The sequence below is a fragment of the Amblyraja radiata genome, chromosome 15 (genome assembly GCF_010909765.2).
Source record: "Amblyraja radiata isolate CabotCenter1 chromosome 15, sAmbRad1.1.pri, whole genome shotgun sequence".
Lineage (NCBI taxonomy): Eukaryota > Metazoa > Chordata > Chondrichthyes > Rajiformes > Rajidae > Amblyraja > Amblyraja radiata.
In genome coordinates, this window is record NC_045970.1 from 22,161,852 (window position 1) to 22,178,889 (window position 17,038).

At 43.3% G+C, this 17,038-nt stretch overlaps 1 protein-coding gene across 1 annotated transcript in view; it reads left to right on the top strand.

Moving 5' to 3' along the window:
• The window catches only part of LOC116981080, a 184,588-nt gene that overhangs the window by 39,153 nt on the left and 128,397 nt on the right, over positions 1–17,038 (top strand). The window contains exon 6 of the mRNA XM_033033762.1: positions 4,810–5,030. Within this exon, the coding sequence (XP_032889653.1) occupies positions 4,810–5,030 (221 nt within the window). The remainder of the gene's footprint in view (positions 1–4,809; positions 5,031–17,038) is intronic.

Genomic DNA, 17,038 nt, shown 5'->3' on the forward strand with positions numbered 1-17,038 from the left:
TTCTCATTTGGCAGCCCACCCACTCCCCTCACAGCTCCCCTCTCCTTCCTCCCTCTCTCCCCTCTCCTCTCTACCAAAGATCCTATACTGCTCTAGGATCTTTGCTCTCTACCCGTCACAGGTGACGATCGTCTGTCCCCCCCCCCGGCCTGGCGGAAGCCACGATCGGCTGGTCCCCCCGCTGCTTTTCACCGTCGTCAGTTCGCTCCGTGCCTAGCTCGGGCTGCTCTCTCTCTCTCTCTCTCTCCCTCTCCCTCTCCCTCTCCCTCTCCCTCTCCCTCTCCCTCTCCCTCTCCCCCTCCCCCTCCCCCTCCCCCTCCCCCTCCCCCTCCCCCTCCCCCTCCCCCCCCCCCTCCCCCTCCCCCTCCCCCTCCCCCTCCCCCTCCCCCTCCCCCTCCCCCCTCCCCCCTCCCCCCTCCCTCCCTCCCCCCCCCCCCCTCCCCCCCTCCCCTCCCCCCCCCCCCCCCCCCCCCTCCCCCCCTCCTCTCTCTCTCTCCCTCCTCTCTCTCCCTCCTCTCTCTCCCTCCTCTCTCTCCCTCCTCTCCCTCCTCTCTCTTCTCTCTCTCCTCTCTCTCCTCTCTCTCCTCTCTCTCTCCCCCCTCTCCCAGCCCCCCTCTCCTCCCCGCTCTCTCCTCCCATCTCTTGCTCCCCTCCTCCCTCTCTCTCAGTCCACCCCGCTCTCTCCTCCCATCTCTTGCTCCCCTCCTCCCCCACCCTCCCCCCTCACCCACCCTCCCTCTCCTCCTCCCCTCCACCCCCCCTCTCCCTCTGTCTCTTGCCCTTCTGTCTCTGTCTTTCCCCATTCTCGCTCTGCCCTCACTCTCTACTCCCCCTCCCCTCCCTCTCTAGATGTTGGGGGCTATGTGTCAGTGGATAGGGCGGTTATGGGGTAAAAGGAGCAAATTAATAATATTAATATAATATCAAGGGGGGTAGTTAGCGTGTGTGCGGGGGGGGTAGTTAATGTGTGTGACGCCGCATGCCGTCCCCCCCAGCCCCCCCTCCTACCCGCAACCACACGTTGGGGGAACAGACCCAACGGGTCTGCACTTGGTCTAGTGATTAATAGAATCAGATGAATCACCAGGCATCATTCTCTCTGGCTGACATGATAATGGTACATTTTCCAAAATTTTCCACTGACATGGCAATGTGCTAAAATTTGAAGAACTGTCCAATAGATCAGACAAACAGCAGTCTCATACAGGCACGGGGAAGACAATGGGGACGGTGTGGGGAGACCGCCGTGAAGAACAATGGGGACCCAGCAAGGGAGGACCGCCGTGAGAGTCGGTGGGGACCCAGCGATGGACGTTGGGAGAAGAAAAGGGGAGCCAGTTTGGGGGAGGGGGGGATTTCGTTAGTTTTATAATCCTCTGCCCAGGGGATAAGCCTGTTTGTTTGTTTGTTGTTCGTTCTGGTCCATTCCAGTTTAGGTGCTGTGCACACGGCATCCAGCCAACGGTTGCCTGTCTTTTTTTGCACTTTTAATTTCAAGTTTTTGTGTATCTTGTGTGTTGTGACTGTTGGCAGACCAATTTCCCTCCGGGCTTTTGAATAAAGTTTTAGGCGGACTGGGCTAAGGTGTTCAGCGAAACGATCGCCCAGTTTACGTTTGGTCTCGCCGATGTATAAGAGTCCACATCTTGAACAACGGATACAGTAGATGAGGTTGGAGGAGGTGCAAGTGAACCTCTGCCTAACCTGAAAGGACTGTCAGGGTCCTTAAACGGAGTTGAGGAAGGATGTATGAGGACAAGTGTTGCATCTTCCGCGGTTGCAGAGGAAGGTACCTGGGTAGGGGGTGGTTTGGGTGGGATGAGTTAACCAGGGAACGGTTCCCCTTCTCTTGGACCTGCCCAAACGGCCTTCTACCCTCTCTAGATCTTTTTATTTCTAACTGCCGGCATGACATCAACCGGGGGCGGGGGGTGTGGGGTGTGTTGGCGGGGGGGGGAGGGAGGGAAAAGAGCTTGGAGAAAAGACTGGGGAAAGGCAATACGTTGAGGAGGGTGTCACAGGGGAGGGGGGCATGAGCCAGCGAGGGGGACCAGAGGGGAAGGGGCTGGAGCTGGCGGTGCGATGGGGACTCACAGCGGGCGCTGGTCACACTCCCCCGCCGGGATCAAAGTCTCCGCTTTATGTTTGGCGACATCTCCAGTGCCGGGCCAGGCTGGGCTGCACCGGGCTGGGCCACTCAGCCGGCGGGAGGGTGGGAGTCATTTTCCCACACAAGCTGTAGGTGACTGGGCAATATGAACCCAAGCACCAAGTTGTAAGACGCCGAAGGTGCGCATCCCTCGGGACAGCCCCCACTCTCCCACAGCCACCCACCGCGGGCTGTGGGTCGGGTGGAGCGGAGGTGTGGGACAATGTTCATCCCTCCATAGTGATGTGATGGACATGGGGGTCTGGACCAATCGCTGACAAGTCCCGCCCCCCGGCAACGTCATGTTCGTTATTTTACTTTTCTGTTGAGCGGTATTCAGTTCGTTGGCTTGTAGGCGACGCCGCCTTTCGGGTAGGTTAAGTTTTGGCAGAGCAGCCATTTGGTGAGTTTGCTTTTAGGCGACGCAGCCGTTCGGTTAGTTGGCTTTTAGGCGTCCCGCTCTTTCGGTTAGTTGGCTTTTAGGCGTCCCGCCCTTCGGTTAGTTGGTTTTTCGGCTTCGTTTCCATTCGGTTATTTGGCGTTTCGGCTTAGTTTCCATTCCGTTATTTGGCTTCCACTTCTTTGCTTCGGCTTCGGAGGGGAATATGGGACTGAAGAGGGTTTGTTCACATTGCGTTCACAGATGCGTTCACATTGATCTTGTATTGTACAGGTTATTGCCATTTTGAACTTTAAAAATGTTGCAGTCGCGCTCCCACTTGCCGGCCACACCTGCGCAGTTGGGGGAGGGTTGCCGTGACTCGCGTCACAACGGGAACCCGGTCAGCCGCGCTTGCGCAGTTTGGGGCTATGAGTCAGTGGTGGAATATTGCCTTGGGGGATGGGCCCAATGCGTCATAAATCTTCTCTGCACTCTTTCAGGCGTAATGACATCCTTCCTTTGGCAGGTTGACTAAAACTGAGCACAGTATTACAACTGTGACCTCACCAACGTCTTCCACACTTTCAGGTTTCTGTACGTAAATAAAGGAAGCAGAGAAAGGGACTACTTTTTTCTTTTTGACTAAAGCTAATTTTAAATTACATTTATTCTTGAAACATCATTTGTTACTGTGCTTCATCCACTATTGACCTGAGGGAAGAAATTCACCTTAGATTTCAATGTTGAATTAGTGCAGAGGTTTAGGTTACCAGATGTACTTGTTACTACACTTTCCGTTCTGGGGTCTTAGGTAGAATCCATTGTGCACTCTGGTATTTTTCTCTCTTTGCACTAATTGTTGTACTTGGGTACGGCGTGATTGTACTTGTGTATAGTATGATTTGAATTGATTGGATAGCACATAAACAAAATGTTTGCACTATATTTCAGTACATGTGACAATAATAGACAAATGCCGATACCAATGAAGGAAGTTAAGAAGTATTACCTGCGACAATTTTTTTGACATTACATCCCATGTGGTAAACTTCCTCCAGTCATTATCCAAAATAGCAGTTCATATATATTTTTGACAAATTGGGCAAATAATCTTATTCGATATTCAAATGTCTATGGTCTAGAAGATGGACTCATGTTGTTGTGATTCTGTACTTGCTAATAATTCTTAGCTATCCTGCTCCTCAAAATAGACTTTAACATTTAAAACATTTATTTAGAATATAACGGTGTCGGTATTATTAGCTAAATGCAGTCTATTAATGTTTGTAAAGCCCCTGTCCCACTTTGGTGATTTTTCCGGCGACTGTCACAGTCGTAGCAGGTCGCCGAAAAAGCGGCGACTGGACCCCCCCCTACGACAATGCTACGACAACTTGCCCCCAAGTCGATGTCAATGTATGGCAAGCTACCGACAACCGGCGACCCATTAGGATGTCCACCTACGACAACCTACGACCACACAGGCAACAACCTACGACAACCAAAGTCAATCTACGTCCACCTACGACAAGCTACGACAAGCAACGACCCTGTCGGCGCCAACTGAAGACAATTCAGTCGCTGGCACCTGTCACCGGTTGATGTAGGTAGTCGCCAATGGATTCCACGAAGTCAGCAGCTGGCGGCAACCAACGTCACCTGGCGACAACCTGTGTCATCCTGGCGACAACCTACGACAGCACCTACGACAGGAGAAGACAAGCTACATCAAGCCCACATTCGGCAAAAGGTTTTGAACATTTCAAAATCCAGCGGCGACCAGAAAAACGTTAGGAATCTAGGCGACTTGAGGAGACTACTCACGGCCATACAGGCATCACCCCGCGACCATGTGGCGAAAGCTGTGGTCGCCAAAAACATCGCATAAGTGGGATGGGCTCAACAAAGGAAATATAGACAATGTCGTATTCACTTTCTGAACACGTTGGTAGTGTTTGTTAATCTACACAAAATGCATATTATATTATTGTAAACAATCATTTAGAAAAAAAACCAGATGAATATGATTCTGTGCCAGACTTCATAACAGTATACCACTATCTGCCGCGATCTTGCTAGTATGTGTTTTCAAATTTCTCGAACATCAGGATTGTATGTAGGAAATCTACTGCTTTATTAAGGAAATTTATTGAGGTTTAAAATAGTTCAGAAAACAGTAATGGGGTCACTTGTGAATTATGTGATTTTTATTTTCTAAGAAGGAAATTTCAGATATTTTTGTGGGGTTTTTTGTCACCTTTTTTCTCTGTATATCCAGGCCACTTATCATTCCGCCACATCAGTGATTTGACAAAAGCACTTGAAAAAATTGGCACATGGGACATTTTGGACCTGCATGGTGGACAACGGTTGATAGGTGACTATCAAGGGTGCGTACATATAGCTGTGAATCGAGATGAGACAGATGAACTAGAATTTTCACATCAGAGGAATTTGACTACTGGGTATCTCTGGGCCCTGATAGGTTATTCACCACAGGTAAGTCTACTCATTGGTTATTTAGTGTATGTCTTAAATGTTTCTATACTGAACAAGAACTCTGACTGAGAGATGTTGTGAAGATAATCATATTGATGCCTTATCCAGTTAGTGGAAAAGGAAATCTATGAATAATATTGACATAGGATATGTATATCCCAACTTACACCTCATAATTATTTTTAACAACTATCTGAACAGCCCACAATCATAATCTGAAATTGAGACTATAGAACATGAATTTCAAAAAGTGAAGAAACAAGTCACTGAAGAATTATATTAGGCATGCATCCAAATTGGTCTTTTGGATTTAGATAATGATCTCTGTTATTTAATCGCATTCATCCTAAGATATGGAATGCTTCTTGACCTAGCTTTCACCTTGCTTTAATAGATTGATGTGCATTACATGGCAAATCACTCCAGCTTAGGAGTTACTCTCGGGAATTTAAGCCATAAAAGCATATAATCTGTCAGTCTTCAGCTGATGCACGCAAATGTTGTGATTGTTAGAAATATGAATTTCATGAAAAAGAACTGACATAATTGACATATTAAATACTTTTTAAATTAGAATTAATGTAGAAGAGAATAACCTATAAACTGATTTCACCCACTATATGTGTTATCAATCCATTTTAGAGCTGTGATAACACTTGTGGATTATTTTTAATTCATTCACTCTTCCTTAGACAGTGAACTATTAACTTAGAACTATCCTAGCAAAAAAGTACAGCTTAATAAATGGTCTATAAATACCTTGTATCACAATATGGAGATTGACGAGCAATTTGCATTGCTTGAGAACTACCATTCTACTAAGTCTATTATCTCTGAAAAACATAATGACCTATGTTAAATCCATCTTTTACCAAGAGCATGCTCATGATAAAATAAAATGAGATCTCATACGTAGAATACATTGTTGTAAGGAGTTTAGTAACGGATTGACTTGTGATTTCTCATAATTCTCCACTGAAGTGTGACAATGTAATATCATTCAAAGATTTAATTATTTCAAGATTCAAGATTCAAGAAGTTTATTGCCATGTCAACAAGTTGATAGGAATGTGTCTTGGTTCGCTCTCAGACAGATACAATACAGTACAATACAACCACCACATACACCACAATAAATAATACAGACAATACCGTACGAAGGACAATATATACAGGAAGGACAGTACCCAGCAGCGTCATGTTAAGCGTAAATGCAAGTGCAAAAGAAAGTGCAAAGTGATTAGTGCAAATTCAAATATCTGATGGCTTGGAGGTAGGTGCTGTCTCTGAAGCGAGATGTTTTACTTTTGATGCTTCTATATCTCCTTCCTGATGGGAGGAGATTAAAGAGGTAATGTGCCGGGTGAAAGTGGTCTGCTATGATTTTTTTGGCCTTTCTGGTGAGTCTTGTTGAGTAAAGTGATGTCACTGAGGGAAGTCTGCTGCAACCGATGATCTTAGAAGCTCGGCGCACTATTACACAGGAATGATACGTTAAGGTTTCAATGTAGCAAACTAGTTTGCAAAATAATCCCCTTTAGTCTGACATTAATAACTGTTGACTTTTCTGGTCATTCTCCCACAATGTGTTGATTCACTTGCACCAAAAGTAGAATCGTGATTTTGAAATAATTGTATTAACGCTGGTAGAAGAAAATATATTTTTGCAAGAACTAAACCTGTTTTAATAGGGAACCTCTGCAGTAGTTTCATGCAGCAACTTGATGCCACCATAATGTGGACCTGTGCACACGTTGAAAAATGATAATACTTTTTTAAAAATGTGAATATCACTGAGACAGCCCACATTTTCAATGAACATTCTGCTCATAAATAGAGGACTGTGGGGACATACAAGGTTGACAAAGACACCACAGGCCTGTTCCATAAATAATTTTTTTAGAAATTAATTAGGAAACAGATCTTTGGACTTAGGACAATAGAAAGGCACCAGGCACTGATCTACTCCACAGACTGAACAGTCAAAACCCTTCCCCGGCAAAAATCAGGTAAGTCCAAATTCAAGCAGATGGTTGTCAGATTGGTACAAGTTTTGTAGGAGAGTGAGGATGGAAGATAGTCAAGTTTTCGACATCAATGGGTTGTGGTAGGCCTGTTGATTATGGGAGGGTTGTAGGTCTGTCTAGATGTTGTTGTACAGGCAGTATAAAGTTGCCCTGTTAGTCCATGAAATAACGTGTAATATTATTTTCAGTTCAATGTCACTAGTTGGAGAGGGGTATGATTAATGAATGTGTGGGGGGTATTAATGAGTTGGAAAGGTGTCAAATGAATCAATAAATTAAGGAGTCAGGGCAAATCAGGTGAAGGCCAAGGGTTTGAAAATAATTCTCTGGGGAAGGAACAGAATTATTTGGGGCTTATAATAAAGAACCAGGTTTTGAAAGGGGAGCTACTTGTGTCAGTTAAGTGAAGCATCCCTGCAAGAGAGTACCACAAATATCTCCCCCAACAGGCAATGACTTGCGTTTCTTAGGCTGCAGCTGTTTTTCTAGTTGTCTTTGGGAACCAATTTCCACCTGTTTGTAAGAGGGAGTCTCTGTAAAGCAGAGTTTTTGCAGCATGCAATCAGAGTCTGTAAGATTGTAGCAGATTACATTGTAGACTCCATCAGATTGATCCAGGGATCTAAAGCATGGCTCCACACAGCTTTCTGATGTGCTTTGTCATTACTCTCGTTGATAAATGCACTTTATCACATGTCTAGATTGTGTTTAGAAATATGACAAGGTGTCATTGGCCTTGGCTGCAGATATTAACTTTCGTCTCCCAGACCCATCACAAGACTTTTTAAGTCACAGTGGTAGTAGAGTGAACTGCTTTAAAATTAAGGCATCACAACAACACATTAACTTGCATAATGTGTTGCTACTTGCTGAGGGATTGAAATCCTGTACAATTGGTGTTGTCAGCAACAAAATTCAGCAACAAAACACAAAAAAATCAAAAAGGTTTAATATTTGGGGTATTATTTACTGCTTTTACCACCAGACCTATTGCACTGTTTGCTCAGATAATACTGGCAGAGAGAATCCAACACTATTTTCCATCTCTTTGTTAATATGGATGAAAAATCAGCACAGGGCAGACCTCAGATCCTTAATGAAATGTGCTATTTTTTTCTATGTTCATTTAAATTAATTAAAAACTGGACAGCTCCATTTTGATGATGCTAACTCTGCCTCATTTTCTGAATACAAACAATGCAAATAAAGGAATAGGGAATTCTGCCTCATATCTTCTGCTCCTCATAGATCAGTTGATCCTAGCTGGAAAATTTAGACTGAGCCTGTGTTTATCACGAGAAACTATGTGCACCTTATTGCCTTCCTAAGCCTCATACCTGGATTAATGCACTATTTCAAAAAGCAAAAGTCTGCAGATGCTATAAATCTGACATCCTGAGAGTTATTATAGTGGTTGCATGTCTATTAAGGGAGCTAATCGGTGATTTTGTACAATTACCGTTTTTGTTTGATGATTGCAAACTAGGTTGTTCATTAATTATAACGTACCAACTCAAATAATGCACAATAAGTAAACCTGAGTATTTCACAGAAAGGTGCTAAAACTATCTTGATAATCAAAGCAAGAATTTTTAAAGATTTTGAATAAATTATATTTATAATAAAATGTGTTTTCTGTTGTTTTCATCAGAATTCCTCAGTCTTTCATTGACTCTTTTTATTTAAAGTAAATTCCAAAATTTCAGAAATAGATGCATATGATTTAATTCCTTCCAAAGCTCAATTACTATTATCCTCAAGCAAAATGTTTGGTTTGATTGTATGAATTTTGTAGTTTTCCAGCTAACAGTGTGGTAGATGTTAAAAATCATCAAAGGTGAATTGAAATATAGAGATTTGATGTCTCACTGCTCCTGATGCAGAATAAGTAACATTGGAAAGCCATGGTGTAATAATAATAAAAAAAACCTGCAGATGTTGCTTTATATCAAAGATAGACTCAAAATGCTGGAGTAACTCAGCAGGTCAGGCAACATCTCTGGAGAAAACGGATAGGTGACATTTCAATGCAGTACCTTTCTTTAGTCTGAAAAAGGATCTCGACCCGAAACGTCATCTATGCATTTTCTCCAGAGATGCTGCCTGACCCCGCTAAGTTACTCCAGTATTTTGTGTCTATGTTTGGAAAGTCATGAGATTTGCAATGACTTTGGCCAACAAAATCAAAATTTCCCTTGACAATGTATCACCTTCTGTATTTTGACTACTTGTTTACTTCTTAAGTATGTGAAGTACTATTTCATCCTTTAATAAATTTAGTACAATGGTACAGTAAGCCGGTAAACTGATGATTTGTGGGTTCAGATTCATTTTCACTTAGCAGGTTAAAGATTGTTATCAAAATATTGGACAGTTCTGCAGCTATCTAGTCACTCATTTACGCTAATTGTAATAACAATTCTTATCCTATCAAGTGTGTAAGATTATTAAATTATATGCCTTTAGGTTACCCATGAAGAAACAAAACTACACTGATTCCTGTCTAGACATGCAATTAAAATTTGAATCATAGACAATACATTTGACTTCATATATCGCTTTCTCTATTGGTCAAAAATGTTCAAACGTTCCTCACAATGAGTTGTTTGGTTTTGGAAGTATAGGTACTTCTACATACAAAATAATAACTTTGTGCTGCAAATGATCATTTACTGTGGTAATGCATGAGTAACTGGTTAATCTGATTTGACAATGTTGCCTTAGTGAAGAATATTAGCTATGTCAATGGAAGAATTTCTCACTGTAGTTCAAATTATGTCACAGGATTTATTACGTTCACCATAGCGACCAATGTTTGATTCAGGTTAACTTATTCAAAACACAACATCTCTGCCAAAAAACCCCACCAAAGGTACTAGTTTAGCTCAAGGATCAGACGAGCACTGGCACAATGGCACTGGTAAGAGTGCTATCCATTGTTTACAAGTCATAGGAGCATAATTGGGACTTCAAGCCCATCGTGTCTACTCCACCATTGAATCATAGCTGATCTATCCTTCACTCTTGACCCCATTCCTCTGCCTTCTCCCTGTAACCTTCGATACCCTTACTAATCAAGAACCTAGCAATCTCCACTTTAAAAATTCCCAAATACATGTCCTCCACGCTCCACATTCAATGAATTCCACAGATTCAGACTTAACTTTAGTTTGAAGTTAACTTGAAGGAAGCAAAAAGTGCCTTGCCATTTTGTAATTTAATTTGATATGTTATATATCATCTTATATTTAAAAACAGACAATATATGATGGTATATCAGTGTATATTTACATACAGCATATCCAATTAATTCCATAATATCTAAGATATATTATGTGGTTGAAATAATGTCTCTATAAATCTGGACCATATATGTTACCTATTAATTTTCTCATATTAAAATAAACAATATCAATCATTAATGTAGATTGCTTTGCTTAGTGGTTATTGATATCTTACACAGCTTTTTTTGCAGATAAATTTAAAGGATTGATTGCTGTGGAATAGACCTTTTTCATGTAGGCTTTGAAAGTTCGTCAACATCCCTTTCCCATCACTGAAGACACAGCATTTTGGACTGATTTCTCGGTCCCAAATAATGTTTGGTGTTAAGATTAAAGCCTTTATTCGGTTATCTACACCTCAAACTTAACTACAGCCTAAGGGCCACGTCATCAACCTGATCTTGTGCATCAATAGCATCTAGTTATTTGTTATGAAACATAATTTCATCTAAACATGCTAATTCTTTCACTGTAAATTAACAGCCTTTACATATATCTTGCGATATTACTATTTGTTGCAACTTGTCACTAGAGTGGTAATTTGTGTATTCGGCAGTGAAAGTTACTGAATTAAATTGTTATCTTATATTTACACAATATTAATATATATTGTTGCTTAACAAAAGCAAATTGTTGCCTGTGACTGCACCAGAACAAAGCTGGTGCTTCACACAGCACCGAGACCTAGCATTGGTTGCAGCAGTAATAAATTACATACAAGTACTGCAGAACAATAACAAAAAACTGCTAGCCGTCCATTTAATACATTTACAAGAAATCAATATCAATACTTAATGCAGCCCTGATGAAAAATGAGGAAAGACACAGAAAGCATAATAAATGTGAAATGAAGTACCTTACAATTCTCCACTTTTAAGGAAAAAGCTAGCTGTCTATATTTTCATGTTCTAAGATATTTCACAGATGGTAAGCTTTGAAAAAAGGTTTCCTGATCATAAATTTTTTATAGGATACAGTTTATCTGTTACATTTTATTCTACATGCATTCATACTTTATTTCTAGAGGTTTTAAAAATTATATTTTTGAAGAATATGAAATATAGACAACTTGGCATATATTTATAAATTTTGAAATTAAACTTTTGAGTCAAAATTTATTCCTCCAATTTTGTGCAAATTAAATGTTATATATCTGAGTGTGCTGTAGTAACTTAATATGTGGTATATCGGGGCATTTGCTGAATCATAAAATCAACAAATAAAGCATTTGTACCTCCCCAATTTTTACACGTATAAGGCTCAGATTTCTCCTTTCTCTTTCCAAAAACAACATTATTTCTTATTCCCCAGATGAATGTATATTCTGACCAGTTCAACTATGGTTGCCATATAACAGCAAATTAATTTGGTTGTCTGCAAAGAGAAGCTTGCAAAGGAATAAAGTTATTGAATAGCCAGAGAAATTTTTAAAAAACGGGTACGACATGGAGAGAGGAAAAATTGAAGGAGGGATAAATAGATAGATAAGGCAGAAGGGAAAGTAGAGCTATACAAAGAATGCAAAAAAAAAGCTGAATAACGTCTTCGACTGTAAGCTCTTTTGGAGCTTTGCTGGTATAGTTATTTTTGATAGGAGAGGCTGCAGAACATCTTGCCATCCATGAAAACATATTTGAGAGTTTCTAATTTAACACGAGACCTTCTGCAAAAAAATTCTGCACACCCAAGCCATCATTTGCAGGAAGTAGTGCCTTTCAACTTCACGTCAAAGCTCCCAAGTCACCATTTGCAGTAATAGTGCCTGTAATAGTGCCTTTCAACTTCAAGTCAAAGCTCCCAAGCCACCATTTGCAGTAAGTAGTGCCTTTCAACTTCAAGCCAAAGCAACCAATCCACCATTTGCAGTAAGTAGTGCCTTTCAACTTCATGCCACCATTTGCAGTAAGTGGTGTCTTTCAACTTCAAGCCACACCCAAGCCACCATTTGCAGTAAGTAGTGCCTTTCAACTTCAAGCCAAAGCAACCAAGCCACCATTTGCAGTAAGTAGTGCCTTTTAACTTCAAGCCAAAGCAACCAAGCCACCATTTGCAGTAATAGTGCCTTTCAACTTCAAGCCAAAGCTCCCAAGCCACCATTTGCAGTAAGTAGTGCCTTTCAACTTCATGCCACCATTTGCAGTAAGTAGTGACTTTCAATTTCAAGACACACCCAAGCCAAGCCAACCAGGGGAGGGGGGGGGGCGCTTTCTGGAGCACTAGTATGAACCATTTTAGAACCAATGGACATTTTGTTTGCAAGCTTTAGAACCAATAGAGACACTATTTGCAAGCTTTAGAACCAATAGACATTTTTTGCAAGCTTTAGAACCAATAGACATTTTTTTTAAGCTTTAGAACCAATAGACATTTTTGTGCAAGCTTTAGAACCAACAGACACTTTTTTGCAAGCTTTAGAACCAATAGACATTTTTTGCAAGCTTTAGAACCAATAGAGACACTTTTTGCAAGCTTTAGAACCAATAGACATTTTTTTGCAAGCTTTAGAACCAATTGACACTTTTTTGCAAGCTTTAGAACCAATAGACACATTCTGCAAGCATTTTAGAACCACTAAGGGCACTTACATTTGAGTAGACATGTGTCCAGTGTTATTCACAGCTCAGAGAAATGTGACCCTCTGCCTTCCTCCATCTTGAAGAGACTGTGTGGCACACCACTTCCTGGTTTTATAGTCCCTCCCCCCTGCTGCCAGCGGGGGCAGCAGAGAGAATGGGGAATTTTGTAAAAACATTAATATCTCTCATTTTTAATCGACGGGAAAAATCCTCAGCACACATGCTGCGGAGGGGGGCTCTGAGCAAGGTGGCCAAAAATGATGGCCGTAGGTGGCGGCGTTCTCTCGGAAATCGCAGCACAGATGGCCAAAACCGGTCAAGAACAGACCTTTAGTAATATACTAGACCAAGTGCAGACCCGTTGGGTCTGCTCCCCCAATGGTGTGATCCCCCAACCCAATATTCCACCATGCACCCGTCTCCTCCAATGGAACTGAAGCCGTTCCCAAATGTAAGATTCCAGCACTCCCCTGCCTCCCTCAGCAGTGGATTTAAAAAAAAATCCAATTGCACCTCCTCTGCCTGCTGCAGCAGTGAAAAGTTCAGAGTGTTCCTGTCTTGCAACGTTGTTTCGAAGTGTGTTGGAAGCTGACGTGTAAATGGAGAAGCCAGTTTATTTTTGAAATACTGGGGGGTGGGGGGGGGAGAAGGATTTGATTAAAAACGTGTACTTCAACACGACGAAATGTAATGAGGAGCGGATACTTAGAAAGAAAAGCGAAATCTCTACCGAAATGGAAAAGATCTCAAAGATTGAGCGTCTGGATTGGGCGTGGCAATGAATCAAAGGAAGAAATGCAGCCGGCAGCCGTACATGTAAATGGATCCATTCCGATTGGACATCTACGAGCATCGGCCATTCCGATTGGACATCGAGTATCGGGCACGAATCAAAAGGCAGAAAGGGAGCCGGACGGCAGCCGGACGGATGGCACCAGAGTTTTATAGATGTTCCACCATGCACCCGTCTCCTCCAATGGAACTGAAGCCATTCCCAAAAGTAAGATTCCAGCACTCCCCTGCCTCCCTCAGGAGTGTATTAAAAAAAAAATCAAATTGCACCTCCCCTGCCTGCTGCAGCAGTGAAAAGTTCAGAGTGTTCCTGTATTGCAACGTTGTTTCGAAGTGTGTTGGAAGCTGACGTGTAAATGGAGAAGCCAGTTTAATTTTGAAATACTGGGGGGTGGAGGGGGGAGGGGGGGGGGAGAAGGATTTGATTAAAAACGTGTACTTCAACACGACGAAATGTAATGAGGAGCGGATACTTAGAAAGAAAAGCGAAATCTCTACCGAAATGGAAAAGATCTCGGAGATTGAGCATCTGGATTGGGCGTGGCAATTAATCAAAGGAAGAAATGCAGCCGGCAGCCGTACATGTAAATGGATCCATTCCGATTGGACATCTGCGAGTATCGGGCACGAATCAAAAGGCAGAAAGGGAGCCGGACGGCAGCCGGACGGATGGCACCAGAGTTTTATAGATATACTAGACCAAGTGCAGACCCGTTGGGTCTGCTCCCCCAATGGTGCGATCCCCCAACCCAATATTCCACCATGCACCCGTCTCCTCCAATGGAACTGAAGCCATTCCCAAATGTAAGATTCCAGCACTCCCCTGCCTCCCTCAGCAGTGGATTAAAAAAAAAATCCAATTGCACCTCCCCTGCCTGCTGCAGCAGTGAAAATTTCAGAGTGTTCCTGTCTTGCAACTGTGTTTCGAAGTGTGTTGGAAGCTGATAGGAAGGAGCAGCCGTGAACGAATCAAAAGGCAGAAAGGCAGCCGGACGGCAGCCGGTTGGATGGCACGAGAGTTTTAATAGTATACTAGACGAAGTGCAGACCCGTTGGGTCTGTTTCCCCAATGGCGTTTGGGGGGGGGGGGGGGTTGAGAAGAGGGGAGAGGAGGAGGAGGAAACGGGATAGATTTGGGAGGGAAAGGAGAGCGGGGTAGGGGGTGAGAGATGGGGAGAGAGATGTCGGGACCCGGCCGTCTTAAAATAGCGTATCTTGAAGTAGTCGAAGTCGGGTCCGTCTCGGCAACGCGGGGGGGGGGGACGGGTGGCGGGGCGGCATCACACACACGAAGCATCCCCACACACAGAGCCTTAAAAGTGTAATGCCCCAACGCAGCCGTTGCCTACCCGCAGCCCCCACGGGAGACGTGGTCCTCGAAGTAGAGCCGTTCCCGAAAGGCCGTTTTTAAATGGCGTCGCTTGAGGTTGTGCTGCGGGCGCCAGCAGCCGTTATGGTCGCTGGGCAGAAGGAGGTGACAAAATGAGTGAGTGGGGCGGGGGGGGGGGGGTGAAAGTTTTAATGAAAAAAATGGACATAAACATAACGAAATGTAATGAGGAGTGGATAGCTGGAAGGGAAAGTGAAATGTCTACCGAAATGGCTGCTTGTATGGGTGAGAAGCCAGTTTGTACTGTCACTATGGCAACGATGTATTTGAGCATTGGGCATTGTGACATCACACGATGGAACGTTCACCATTGGCTAGGGCTCCTGCATAGGCATATGTAAATGAATCCATTCCGATTGGACATATGTGAACATTGGGCATTGTGACATCACACGATGGAACGTTCAGCAGGGGCTGGGGCTGGTGAAGCTTCTGTGGGTGAGAAGCCAGTTTAGTTTTGAAATTTGGGGGGGGGGGGGTGTAAGGATTTGATTAAAAACGTGTACTTAAACACGACGAAATGTAATAAGGAGCGGATACATAGAAAGAAAAGTGAAATCTCTATCGAAATGGAAAAGACGTCGGCGATTCTGCGTCCGGTTTCGGAGTTGCAGGGAATCAAAGGAAGAAATGCGGCAGGAAGCCGTACATGTAAATGGATCCGTTCCGATTGGACGTCCGCGAGCGTCGGGCATCGCGATTGGACGTCTGCGAGCATCGGGCATTGTGACATCGCACGGCGGGAACGAATCGAAAGGCAGGAAGGGATCCGGACGCCAGCCGGTCGGATGGGGCGAGAGTTTTAAATAATAGATAGACTAGACCAAGTGCAGACCCGTTGGGTCTGCTCCCCCAATGGTGTGATACCCAAACCCAATATTCCACCATGCACCTGTTTCCTCCAATGGAACTGAAGCCGTTCCCAAATGTAAGATTACAGCACTCCCCTGCCTCCCTCAGCAGTGGATTTTAAAAAATCCAATTGCACCTCCCCTGCCTGCTGCAGCAGTGAAAGGTTCAGAGTGTTCCTGTCTTGCAAGTTTGTTTCGAAGTGTGTTGGAAGCTGATAGGAAGGAGCAGCCGTCAACAAATCAAAAGGCAGAAAGTCAACGAATCAAAAGGCAGAAAGGCAGCCGGACGGACGGCAGCCGGTCGGATGACACGAGAGTTTTAATAGTAGATAGATAGATAGACAGACAGACAGACAGACAGACAGACAGACAGACAGACAGACAGACAGACAGACAGATAGATAGATGTGAAAGGTTGCAAACTTTTGTATTTGGCAGATAAAAAATATGACATCGGTGCAAAAGCCACAGAGTTCAGTTTCAATTGAATTCCACTTGAGTAGAAGATCTTTTAGGAGAGATGCTAAAAGTGTGGTGAATGCAGTTTGAAAAACTTAATGTCTATAATGGAACATTGGAACTGAATTGACAACCTATTTAGAAAAGAAAAATACATACTTGAAATGTGCATCATATTTCTCAAAGCCTCAAATTGGTTATGTAGGAAATGCAACATGTATTTAACCCATAGATGCAACAAATAGCAATTAGGCGGTGCTGGTTGAAAGAGTATGTATGGCCATCACAAGGTACAGACTATCAAATCCACTGACTCCCACAGTTATCTGGACTAGACCTCCCACCCTGCCTCTTGCAAAGATGCTATCCCCTACTTTCATTTTTTCTGTCTTTGCTGCATCTGCTCATAAGATGAGGCTGTCCATTCTAGGACATCCAAGTTAAACATGGTTTCTCCCACCCTCTGCTGTCATAGATGGATCCCGCAACCATGTCTCATTCGTGTCCAGTAATTCTGTTCTCGCTCCTCCTTCCCACCGACTGATCAAGGATAGAGTTCCCCTTGTCCTCACCTTTCACCCACCCGCCTCCGCATCCAACATATAATTCTCCGACATTTCTGCCACTTT